This window comes from Xyrauchen texanus, chromosome 12 (assembly GCF_025860055.1).
Source record: "Xyrauchen texanus isolate HMW12.3.18 chromosome 12, RBS_HiC_50CHRs, whole genome shotgun sequence".
Classification (NCBI taxonomy): domain Eukaryota; kingdom Metazoa; phylum Chordata; class Actinopteri; order Cypriniformes; family Catostomidae; genus Xyrauchen; species Xyrauchen texanus.
The window spans coordinates 1,389,807-1,403,499 of NC_068287.1; the positions used below are offsets into that span (position 1 = coordinate 1,389,807).

General features: G+C 37.3%; 1 protein-coding gene across 2 annotated transcripts in view; it reads left to right on the forward strand.

Annotated features, from left to right (window-relative positions):
* Positions 1 to 13,693, forward strand: part of LOC127653362 (G-protein coupled receptor family C group 5 member B-like) — a 108,034-nt gene that overhangs the window by 23,174 nt on the left and 71,167 nt on the right. For both annotated transcript variants that reach the window (XM_052140034.1, XM_052140035.1), the window contains exon 3: positions 12,013 to 12,282. In XM_052140034.1, coding sequence (XP_051995994.1) covers positions 12,265 to 12,282 — 18 coding nt within the window. In that variant the 5' untranslated portion in view covers positions 12,013 to 12,264. The remainder of the gene's footprint in view (positions 1 to 12,012; positions 12,283 to 13,693) is intronic.

Sequence of the window (13,693 nt, forward strand, 5' to 3'; positions counted from 1 at the left end):
ACAGTAACCTCGAACGAGTAAGTGAAAGTAGGGAACAGGGCAGGAAACAAGGAAATAACACATACAACGATCGAAGAACAAACAGAGGAAAGGCAGGGTTTAAATACACAAAGGAACAAACAATCAAGGGAACACCAATCATAAAAATGAACTACAAAGGACTACAGAAAACCAAACAGGAACTAAACTAAACTTCAACATAAAAGCACAAAAAAGAACAAAAGACAACAATGAACATGACAGTTACCTGGCAGTACTCTGTCAGAGCCAAAACCTTAGAAAAGGAATTAATAATTGGAAAAGGAATTAATAATTCTGTGGAGGCAAGGCATAGATCTAGTAGGGTCAGAGACAAATAATAAAATATCATACGCATAAAAACAAAAAATAAAATATAATCTGCATAAAGCAAAAGCTTATGTGCCACACCTCCCCCACCACCCCTGGAAAATCATCCTCCTTTCTTATCGCAGCTGCTAATGGTTCCAGGGTAAGACAGAACAATAACTGGGAAAGAGAGCAACCCTGCCAGGTTCCCCTATTCAGAGTACAATAATCTGAAATTAATCAATTAATTTGATCCACCGCTACCTGGTGTCTATAAAGTAACTTAATCCATCCAATAAAAGTATTCCCAAACCCGTACATTTCCAAAATCTTAAAAAGATAATCCCATTCCACCATATCAAACGCCTTTTCGGCATCAAGTGAGATTGCAGCGACCGGAGCATGATCGTTCACTGCCCACATGACATTAATGAAATGCCTAATATTATCAGAAGAATTATGGTCCGTATAAACCCCACCTGATCTATATGTATAAGAGATGTCATAAGTTAATCGGTTCGCCAAAATTTTTGACAATATTTTAACGTCTAGCTGGATCAAGGAAATTGGATGGTAACTCTTACACTACACTCGCTTGGATCTTTTTCCTTTTTAAGAATCGGACTGATCCAGGCTTGCTTCGTGGTTGGCAGAAGCTTTCCATTCTTTAATGATTCTTTATAAACTTCTTGCAAAAGTGGAGCCAATAAGATCTAAAAAATTCAAGTTTTTTGTTCAGCCATCAGTTTAGGAATTTCTAATTGTTCCACAAAGTTTCCAATATCCTCATCAGTAGATGAAGATGTGGAACTATAGAAATCATGATAGAATTCTTTAAAAGCTTTATTAATATCAATGGCTAAGGTAAATATTTCACCACCAGCAGATTTCACTGAGGGATGGTAGAAAAAGATTCTCTCTGTTTTGTATATCTAGCCAGAAGTTTTCCTGCCTGGTCCCTGACTCAAAGTATGACTGTCTTGCCTGAATAGCCAGAACTCCATCTTCCACAACAAAATGGTATTATATCTGTATTTCAATTGGGTCAGTTTGCCATCAGACAAAATTTGGTGCTTCAGCTCTGCCTTGGCACTTTTAATATTGCCTTCCAAATCCACAAGTTCTTGTGCTTTGGATTTTTTGATGAATGAGGCATACTGTATGATCCGGTTCCTAAGAACCGCCTTAATTCCTCCCAAGCCACACACAGAGGATACTAAGGACCAGTTGGTCTCTAGATAGACATTGATTTCAGCCATTAACATTTGTTAGAATTCAGGATTTTGCTATAGAAAATAAAATCTATTCTAGAGTGAATCTTTTGGACTGATGAAAAAAAATTATAGTCCCTACCAGATGGATTCAGAAGTCTCCTAATATCTGTAAGACCCATGACTTTTATACATCCTGTGAAGCGTCATTGTTGCTCAAGGGGGCTTGCACACTTTTGCTTCACTATGATCAAGGACTGAGTCCATCAAAAGATTAAAGTCTCCTACCAATATTATATCATGAGGGGAACCAGTGGCTTACAACATCCCTTCAAGATCTATAAAAAAGCCCTGATCATCAACGTTAGGTGTGTAAATATTAGCCAAAATAAGACTTTGCCCCTGAACTTCTGCTAAAACAATAATGACTCTTCCTAATTTATCTGTATTCTGTTTGAGACATTTTAATTGTAGATGCTTACATATCAGTGTAATGACTCCCCTGCTCTTTCTTGAGCCAGCACTAAAGGAAACATGTCCACCCCATATCTTCCCAAATGTTTTTGCTTCCTGCAGGGAAAGATGCATTTCTTGAAGAAACACTATATCATATTTCTTATGCTTAAGAAGAGACGTAACCTTTTTCTTTTAATGGGGTGCCCCAACCCATTTGCATTCCACATGGAGAGACTCATTATTATAGACACATGTTAAAATTTGACATTTTGACATAATAGAAAAAATAGATTGTGTGTGTCAAAAACAAAATTATAAAGACCATATTCCAACATTAGTGCAACAATCAAAACCCAAACATCCCCCTTCCGAACCAAACAAACAGAAAAAAGAAAAACATGTGCGTTAACCCTGCACATGACCGCGCCAACTGGCATCCATCCCTCTAAACTCAAACAGTCCATGTACGCCTATGAGAGACCCTGCAACAATTTTGCCATTGGATTGCTGATGTCTGGTGTTTCTATACAAATGTTGTGAGACAGAATTACAAAATATAATCTATAAAACAAACTCCAGCCAATAGATGGAATAAACACAAAGAACATGTAGATTCATCCACATAACTGTCCCGAAGGTGTGTTCCTCCACAAAACAAACTCCAGCCGCTAGGCGGAAGCAAAAAAAATGTGCTCAGTTTCCTCAGACAGTCAAATTAATGGTCAATGAGTCAGTCCACACAGCTGCAACGTGAGTCCCACAAAATAACTTACTCTAGTGACTTTATGAAGGACATTGCTTGCTGGGGACATGTGAATGTTTTACAGCCATCCTTGGCATCTATTCTCAATTTGGCCAGGAACATCAGTGCAAATGAGACCTTCCATTGATGTAATGGTTTCTTGTGTTATGTGCTGTGGTTCTTCCAAGAAAGCCTTCCTATACTCCTCGCCTCACGTAACACCAGATCATTATCGATATCTCAGAAATATGACCAGGATTGATCGGGGTCTGTCTTCCTCAGCGGATCGCCGAGCCAGAACCCTGTGAGCTCGCTCAATTTCCAGCTTATGGCATGTTATGTCAAGCAGATTCGGAAAGGGCCCGTCCAGGAATTTCACCATATTCTGACCCTCTTCGGTGTCAGGAATTCCAACAATACGGATGTTTTTCTGCTGGCTACACTTCTACACTTCTGTGCATCTTATCACGTGGCTTGTTGAGCACATTGCCACGGAGACATAGGAGGCTTCGAGGCATCCACCGCGGCATCCACGCTCCCATCCCATGTGACTCTACCCTCCCTAGCAACCGGGCCAATTTGGTTGCTTAGGAGACCTAGCTGGAGACACTCAGCACGCCCTAGGATTCGTATTAGCGAACTCCAGGGGTGGTAGCCAGGGTCTTTACTACTGAGCTACCCAGGCTCCCACGTAAGTGTCTTTCAATGTCTCCAGAACCCTAGGATTTTGAATTCTTTGATGTATTGTCATCCTAGAGCAATTATGGAACAGTGTATCGAATCTCACCAGTTTATGACATTAATAGTGTTAAAACTAGCAAAGTGCACAGAGCTCACCATTCACACGTCCAAACCTTGCATGGCATCCATGTTCCTCATGGACTCATCATTTTAAATGAATACCTGCATTATTACGCTACATGCATCGACATAAATTGCATTTCAAACTCAACGTATATTCAGTGTTCAGAATCTGTAAATCACTATAGACTAAATAAACTTGCTATTAAAATGAATACAAGAATGGATGTCGTAACGTGACTCGAGTATTATAATAATAATAATAATAATAATAATAATAATACGCAGAAATCCCACATCTTCATCAACAGAGTAAGGGCAACATAACTTTGGCTATGAACACCCCAAGCGCTTTAGTTCTTGTTTTGTGTCTGTCCGAACTGCACTTCTATTTGGCACTTTATTTTCTTCGCCAAACTGTATGATCTAGATGCGTCATTAAACTAGAGCAAATGCTTACTGAACCATGATGGGCAAACTGTACAGTTACTTTTTTTGACTGAGAACCATTACACCCCTAGTGAGAACTCACTCTTACAAGATACAGATCTATGCCTTCATTACAGAGTAGATTACTGATCCATCAACAAGGTGACTACAAAAAATAATAAGCAAACAGATAAAAGATACATGAAATATGCTTGTTGCTGTATTATTGTAGGTATTATTTTTAAAGCTATGTAAAAAATATCAGATTTTTGTATGGAAATGTATATGAAATACCTTTTATCTTACAATGTTTATTAGTTTACTGTATATTCATATTAACAAGCTATTTAAGTCAAACCTTTCCATGCAAAAATATGAAATATGGCCAAGCAGACTTCAAATGAGTGAAATATGAATACACTCTGGCTTCTCATTTGAAGAACAAATTATACATTTTTGTCCATAAAGTATTTGGACACTTAAGTCACTTAAAATGTGTGGATGTTGTTTTAGATCAAAATCTCAAAGCATCATCTGCATATGTCTTTTGGAAACAAATGTTCACATATCTAAAGTTCAATTCTGATTTTAAAGTTTCATGAAATCCCCCTAGTTCAGCAACACTCGTTCACACCTTAGGTGCATAATTCAGTTTTTTTTTTTCAGTCTATGTAAAAATGTGACCTGTTATGGGGTTGGAATGGGGCAGGATGGGAGGATTACGAGAGCTTCATCCAAAAAAAACACACAATAGAGATGGCTGAACATCACATTATGATTGGAGATGAAAATTTTTGAAAATGAAGCAAGAATGCACTCAGAGCTGACATTACCGTCAAAACCAGCACTTTTTTGAGACTACATTAATTCATAGATATTTAGTCTAACAAGGAGAGTTTCGGGTTGAAAAAAAGTTATATTGTCAGCATTGGTGGCATTATGTAGATTACCACATAACATTATTTAGAAAGAAATCGCATTAAGGCACACACAATGAAAGTAAACAGTTCTCATACATAAAACATTAAAAACACACTGGGTAAATTGTGTAAATACACTCACAATTTTTTACTTATACGCACAGGAAACATTTTTACGAAAATATGGAGTGTATGCATAAAGATTTAGAATTTATATTTGTAGGTGTTGGATGAACTGAAGACACGAAGCGCTGCTTGAGCAGGAGGATTTATCTGTGCCTGATTTTCCACTAATTCAGGCTGTGCCTGTGGTGAATACGGCAGTGCTCGACATGGAAAGAAATCCTTAGCGGTTCTGCCCCTTGTCGTGATCGTTTCATGAACAGGACACCTGACAGGCACCTTATAAGAGTTAGAATCGCTGCCAGTACTGCGACACGAATTGGGCACTTTGAGCACTGCCATGAGAAAAAGAAACTTCCAGTGCTGATGTGCAGTATCTGCCATCTGACAAACATTTTCTGGGCTGTATAGAAGCATTCCACCACCTGTTTTATTTTAAATTTAAATACATCTTATATAATGAATCATAGAAAGCATTCCCTGTCTTAGGTCAGTTAAGATCATTATTTTAAGAATGTGAAATGTCAGAATTATAGTAGAGAGATTTATTTATGATTTATTTCAGTTTTTATTTCTCATCACATTCCCAGTGGGTCAGAAGTTTACATACACTTTGTTAGTATTTGGTAGCATTGGCTTTAAATTGTTTAACTTTTGGGTAGCCTTCCACAGGCTTCTCACAATAAGTTGCTGGAATTTTGGCCCATTCATCCAGACAGAACTGGAGTAACTGAGTCTGGTTTGTGGGCCTCCTTGCTAGCACACGCTTTTTCAGTTCTGCCCACAAATTTATCTGATTGAGGTCAGGACTTTGTGATGGCCACTCCAATACATTTACTTTGTTATCCTTATGGGGTTTTGTCAATTTGGAAGACCCATTTGCTACCAAGCTTTAACTTCCTGGCTGATGTCTTGAGATGTTGCTATTATATATCCACATAATGTTCCTTCCTCATGATGCCATCTATTTTGTGAAGTGCACTGGTCACACCTGCAGCAAAGCACCCCCAAAGCATGATGCTGCCACCCCCATGCTTTATGGTTGGGATGATGTTCTTCGGCTTGCAAGCCTCACCCTTTTTCCTCCAAAAATAACGATGGTCGTTATGGCCAAACGGTTCCATTTTTTGTTTCATTAGACCAGAGGAAATTTCTACAAAAAGTAAGATCTTTGTCCCCATATCCACTTGCAAACTGTAGTCTGACTTTTTTATGCCAGTTTTGGAGCAGTGGATTTTTCCTTACTGATCACAGCCTTTCAGGTTGTGTCAATATAGGACTCATTTTACTGTGGATATAGATACTTGTCTTCCTGTTTCCTCCTGCATCTTCACCAGGCCCTTTGCGTTTGTTCTGAGATTGATTGTCACTTTTTGCGCCAAACGATGTTCATCTCTAGGAGACAGAATGTATCTCCTTTCTGAGTGGTATGATGGCTGTGTGTTCATACAGATGAGCATGGTACCTTCAAGTGTTTGGAAATTGCTCCCAAGGATGAACCAGACTTGTGGAGGTCCACAATTTTTTTCTGAGGTCTGGACTGATTTATTTAGATTTTCCCATGATTTCAAGCAAAGAGGCACTGAGTTTGAAGGTAGGCCTCCACAGGTATACCTCTAATTTAGTACACCTACTATCAGAAGCTAATTGTCTAAAGGCTTGACATAATTTTCTGGAATTTTCCAAGCTGCTTAAAGGCAAAGTTAACTTGGTGTATGTAAAGTTCTGACACACTGGAATTGTGATATAGTAAATTACAAGGGAAACAATCTATCTGTAAGCCTATTCCTTGTTTATGAGGACACTGGGAGTATAAATTTTTTGCATACGTGTGGTTTCAGTTGATCCTTGATTATTGATGAATCATGATTTATTCGTGAAAATGTTTGTATGCAGATATCACGCACAAATACTTGTGTATGCACAGTTATTGAATGAGGCTTGTTAACATGACTCTAGTATGATTAAATCACTTACTAACCTTGTCTCTTTAAAGTTATCCAGTATTTTGACTCCATTATCATGACAACTTAACGCTGGTAAACCATGTAGGCGTAAATCCCGGAAACTTTTGCACGATGTAAAGGATACAAGAAAGTTGACAGTTTTCTTTGCGTTTCGGTTTTCATCAGTGTCTTCTGTTTTTAAACCTGCCGTTGTGTTATCCTGTTTATGATTAGACACCTCATAAACAGCTGATTCATGTCTGCAACAAAGAAACGCTTGCGCCGGTCCGGTTATGGACTGTGGTACATTTTTATGTGTGATTTAAATCACATCAATGTGTTTAGTGTAAAGTCTGCTCTCATGTCTGTTTCACGAGTGCTGTTGAAGTCTTGCGCATGCCCGGAAGAACCACTACGTCCATGAGTTGATTTATCTGCTATTATGCCCTGCTCATGCATGAGGCCACGCTGTGATTGGATGGAAGCGTTCCTTCTCTTGAATAATGTCGAAAACTTTTAGAATCTACTGACGTACAGTGGCAAGAAAAAGTATGTGATCCCTTTGGAATTAGCTGGTTTTCTGCATTGATAATAAAATGTGATCTCATCTTTATCAAACTCACAAATATAGACAAAGCACAATGTGCTTAAGCTGCCAACACACATACAATTATAATCTTGCATGTCTTTATTGAACACATCCCATTAAACATTACACCTGCACAACGTTTAGAAGGAATTTTGTTCCATTCTTCATTACAGAACTGCTTCAGTTCAGCCCTATTCTTAGGATGTCTGGTGTGAACGGCTCTCGAGGTCATTCCACAGCATTTCTATTGGGTTAAGGTCTGAGCTCTGACTGGGCCACTTTGACTTGGTGTCCTGCCATGGACACCTTGGCTGTTTAATGTTTTCCATATAGTAGAATCATGAACAGAGAGGTTAATCAGTTCCAATGATTACTTCAAGTCTTTGGCAGTCACGCTAGGTTTAATTTTTTAACTCACTGAGCATTCAGCAGTGTGCCCTTTGAGTCATCTTGGCTGGACGACCACTTCTAGCTAGAGTAGCCACATTAATAAATTGTTTATTATTTATGGACAATTTGTCTAACTATGTACAGATGAATATTAAGATAACATTGTTACCCTTTCCAGCTTTATTCAAAGGAACCATTCTTGATTGTAGGTCTTTTGAAATCTTTGACTTTTCCGAGTCAGCAGATGCTTCTTGTGAATAGCAAATTCAACATTTTTGAGTGCTTTTTTATAAGTCATAGTAGCTTTAACCTTCAATCTCGTTTTATTAATTGGAGGCCAGGTTTGCCAACTCCTGACTCCAATTAGCTTTTGATTTCTTTAGCAGGGCCCAATGATGTCTGTGTTGTGAAAAACACGGATGGAATTGCGGAATCCATTGATACTTTTGTTTTATAATTAACTATAAAACACAGTGTCATAGAAATTGACATATTTGGGATTAAATTAATGTATAAATGCACAATGAATGAAATTAAAATTGTGATGTGTCCTAGTGTGATGGTTAAACCACAAAAGGTTGAGATTTAAGTAAACAAATAGCTTCTGCGATCTGCATATGCTTCAACAGAAACTGAATGTGAGAAACCACTGCTTATACACTAACCCCATGATTAACATCATGTGTGCTGTGTGTGTGTATTAATGACAAAGAGCAGATCACTTTATTCGATGTGAAGCGGAGCACATATAGACTCTATATATTTATATAATTAAATCATAGCATTTTGTAATTGAATGTGCATATTAGCCCATTTAGCAAATTGTTTTCCTGAGGTGAGAAGTAAAGCCATAAAAAACATCAGATTTTCCGGCAAAATGCCAAAATAAAGAAACATTTTACTTCTGTATAGTAAAATGTAATATTCAATGTAGCAGTAATAATGATGATCACCTTCTTTGTCTGCTCCTGTCAGGGGTTGCCACAGCTGACCATCCGTGATATGCATATTTGACTTGGCACAGGTTTTACGCTGGATGCCCTTCCTGGCACAACCCCCAGTGGCTGGGGAACTCTCACTTACACCTACGGGGCAAAATGAAAATTGGAAAAAATAAAAACAGATTTAGCCTTTAGCCTAGGGGGTTTCACTTACTTTTTGAATGTTTGAGATGTGTTCAATATAGACAGGAATGATTATAATAGTTTTTGTGTTGTTGGCTTGAGTATATTGTGCTTTGTCTATACTTATGACTTTAATGAAGATGAGATCACATTTTATGACCAATTAATGCAGAAAACCAGCTAATTCCAAAGGGTTCACATACTTTTTCTTGACTGTACATGTGAACTGTCCTACCAAATATAACTTAGTCGAGAGTTTACACACATACCTAACTTTTTTGACATTGCTTCAACTTTTGTTTTTAAACCAGAAGGACGAAATGGCTCAATAAATGGAAAATGAAAAAATATAATATAATATAATATATAATATAAACATAACAAGTGCGGGGGGGTGAGGGGGTCCATGTAGTGGTCGACTGATATGGGTTTTTTTAATGGCCGATGATCCAGAGAGCAGGGTGGCTGATAGGCCGATACAATGCTGACATATCATACAAAGTAAATATCAAACATAATATTGCTCATATATATAAATATATATTAGGGCTGTCAATCGATTAAAATTTTTACTCAAATTAATTACATGGTGTCCCGATTAATTAATCGCATATACAAATATTTTCTGAGAAAGCCCCTCATATAACACTAATTCAATATATAATAATGAAATAATTATACATAGTTATCTTTAAATATAAAACAAATTATATATATATATATATATATATATATATATATATATATATAACATAAAAAAATTCAGATAATTAAAATGCATTACATTCTTGTAGCAGAAGAGTTAATCATTGATAAAACAATATAAAAGTGGCTTTAGAATACAATGTATTGTTTACTACCATATTATTGATCATAAGTCAATCATTGGCATACAGTTCACAGCAATCCATTTCACAAGTGAATTTGTCAATCAGTTGGAGATTTATTATGAGGGCTTGTTTAAGGGTCCATCAATGTACACCTGCGTCAGACGTTCTTTTTTTTTTTTTTTTTAAACAAGCCAGGGGTATACATAGACCACAATACTACAGATATATTTTACAATAATGCCAAGACATTATATTCATTACATAGTGCAATGGTTTTCAATGCTTTGGAGTTATTGGAGGTACAAAGATTATTTAAATAATATATCTATATTAAAAAAAATCTCCAAAATACTACAGCACGGGCACATTCCCAAAAAAGGTGAGGGGCAGGGACACAAGGGAGAGATAACTTACTATTATTGTACTAGGTGAATAAATATTGATTTTATATTAGATGTATTTTTGCAGTGATGTTAAACGTTAATGCCGGCGCTGTCAACGTCACTCAGTTTGGCATAATGTCTACGATACAAACTCATTTTAACAGCACAGACCTACTCAATGTAAATATAATGAAATGAAAATAATAATCTAATTGTTAAAAAGCACATTTCCAAATAAGCACATCAATTCCATTATTAAAGACTAGAAAGATTAAATGCCTTCTTACCGGTTTAGTGCATCTTGAATTAATTTTTTTGTCTGATCTGGCAGTTTCGAGTAGGGCCTTCTCATTCATTATGACTGTAGAACTCCTGGCAGGTGTAGGTGTTCACTTTCACCAGGAGTTCACTTTTGATGAGGTCCACAGATGCTCAGTTCCTTGTCTCTGTCCACGCAGTGGTCATCAGTGAAAACACCCTCTCCATGATCGCGTTGGTGACAGGAATGCTCAAAGCCAAATATATCAGAGCTGTCATGTTTGGGACACTGAACTGCTTCAGCAGAGCTGAACTTCAGTGGCATACCCTGCACTCTCTTTTTTAGGGTCACCTGTAACTGGTTTTAACCATGTATATATTTTCTCCAATTCTTTATTATACGACCAAAGACACTTTTTCTTCTCGGGAGCTCCGGATAGACCCATTTTTCTGTTGCAGTTTTTTTTCCCAGTGTTTTCCCGCTCTGGCAAGAAAAAAAGGCTGCGCTGCGCACGTTCAGTGTTTTCTTATTAACTATTTTTATAGTGATTTTGTAATTAAAGGACGATGAAATAAAATGATGCCGAAATAATAATAAAGATAACAAATTATACAGACAAAATTTAAATGCGGGACGCGGGACAAAGCTTCCAATTGAGGGACAGGTGGTCACCCTACCATACGACCTGCGTCAGACATGCTTGTGTAGCGTCTCGGGTGTGTTGCGTCATAAAAATAAAATGTTTAGGTCACTTGAGTCAAGTTAAATGTAGTTTAATACTCAATCTTTAAACACACATTGAAATCCCTTAGTTCGCATTTGAACCCTAAGTAACGCAGATCTGTGTTGTTTTCTTCACTGTATAAACTGTGTGTTGCTCATACAGCTGAAATTTCACTTACTGCCCTCTGGAGTAAACAGGTGGTACTGCGATTAAATGCGTTAATTATTTTAACGCGTTATTTTTGGTATAATTAATCTTGCATTATTAACGCCTTAACTCGACAGCCCTAATATATATATATAACATCTTATTTAGCACTATATTTACTCCGTTTCACACAGAACTAAACAATAATATTGTTTTTTAAATGGTAGATAGCAGTTTCTTCAGATTTCTGTTTAGTCTTATTTATTATTTAAATTTATTTGCACATTAAGAAATTGTTAATATATTAGGAAGAAGGAAATAACAGTACACACAGTAGTCCAGGAACCATGGATGGAATGTCCACATTAGCAATTGCATTTACTCAAAAAAACTAATCAAACCATACAGTTACATACATAGTGAATAATACATTTACTCATAGAACACGTTGATTTTACCTTTTGCTGCATCTTAAAACATAGGCAGCTGACTTGTTACCTTTTTGCTAATCAGTTAATGGCTTACCTGAGAGCTGTTTTGAATGAATGGAACTCTTAAGGAAATTGGTCTCTGAACAGTTTGAAAAGCACCTTATTTTCATCCTACCTCAGTAAACAGCCTCCGGAGGCAGCATGTTCCTGGTTTCGGATGCAGCCTTGAAGTTGCACTCACATGCTCGTGCAGATCCAGCACGACCAGCAATCTACTAACAGTTTAAACAGCCTGGATAGCCTGCTTGGATTGACACCGAGTGACTCATGATTTGTGTATCAGAGGAACTTTTGATCCTGAAGTTTTTGATTCTGGCTGATGGAATACGCGCTTCAGAGGAAGAAATTAGATGATCGCTCGACAGGAAGAAAATGGTGGATTTTCGTGAGGTTTGTGAATGACATCTTTTGAATTAGATATCTGCATATTTGCAAATGGTATATAATGTAAGGTTTATTGATATTTAGCTTTTATCATTAGAAAAGAAAGTTAAAAGTGAAAGGGAACAGCTAAGGGGAGGCTGATAGAATACATGCTTTAGAGGTAAATAAATGAACGCTCCACAGGATGCTGGATGGATCTGCCGAATGTTTGTAAGGTTTGGGTTAAACATGTTTAAAACAAGATATGCGCATATTTGCAGATGGTAAATTATATTAGTTTTATTGATATTTGCCTTTTTATCATTAGACAAGACAGTTAAATGTTACAGGGTACTGTTGAGGAGTGAGAGAGAGAATGAAACCGATGAGCACTTTAACAGTATGAGCTCAAACGCATCTGCCGAACCGTTTAAATGACACTGTGTTGCACACCGGTCTATTATTGTAGTAACATGATGGCACATAACAAGAAAACAAACCTTGACTTGTCAAATGACCATGTCTCAGTCGCTATAAGCAGGCGATTCTCGGTGCCCTCAAGAAACAAATCAGCCAAACGGGAAAATGTATCGGCCGATGCCAATAATTAAAAATGACCCTTTAAGGTAATTTTAGTGGATCTACAAAGTCTGTTCCCCTTACGTTCACACAGGTGTCCAGGAAAAGTAACCACAGGTGTAGTTGATCACATTAGCTAAGGACATGGTCCCCTAATGTTTGACAACCATGAAGTTTCACAATAATTTTTCTTGTCATTTTCAACACTATATCTTTTATTTGATTTTTTTTAAACAAATTTCCTTTTGTGATTTGTTTTGCTTGAGTGTGTTTGTGCTATTGTTTTTTTAAAATACACTTGGTTTCATACTTTGTTATTTAATGCTACCAAAAGCATTATTTGTGTGTTCAGATTTTCAAGGAAGTTTTCAGTTTCTATTTGACTGAAAAATACTCTGCAGTGACCTCAAAAAGTATTTGGGCACTCTGAATGTCATTGCATTAGATCAGGGGTAGGCAACCTATGGCACGCGTGCCAGCATTGGCACGTGGAGGGGTAATCACTGGCACGCCAGCAACGGCGAAAAACGAATAGAATATTTTATTTATATAAATTCTGCACCTGCATTCCAATCTACATCTTGATGTAATCCTTCGTCATGACCATGCAGCGTGTTTTCATGAGCTGAATGGGAGGCTAAACAAAAAGTTAAAATGTGACGAGACTGCAGTATACCCAACAGACTTGTGCAGCGCGTGCAAGCCATTCACGCATCATGAGCCCGCAGAGCTTCACTTTCGGTTAATTGCACAAGTAAACGCATGCACATTGCTTCGCTCAGACTGCACGGATGACCGCCTATATTTCGTTTCATTTGTTTCTTTTTGCTTTCAGTACAACACGTAATGCAAAAAGAAA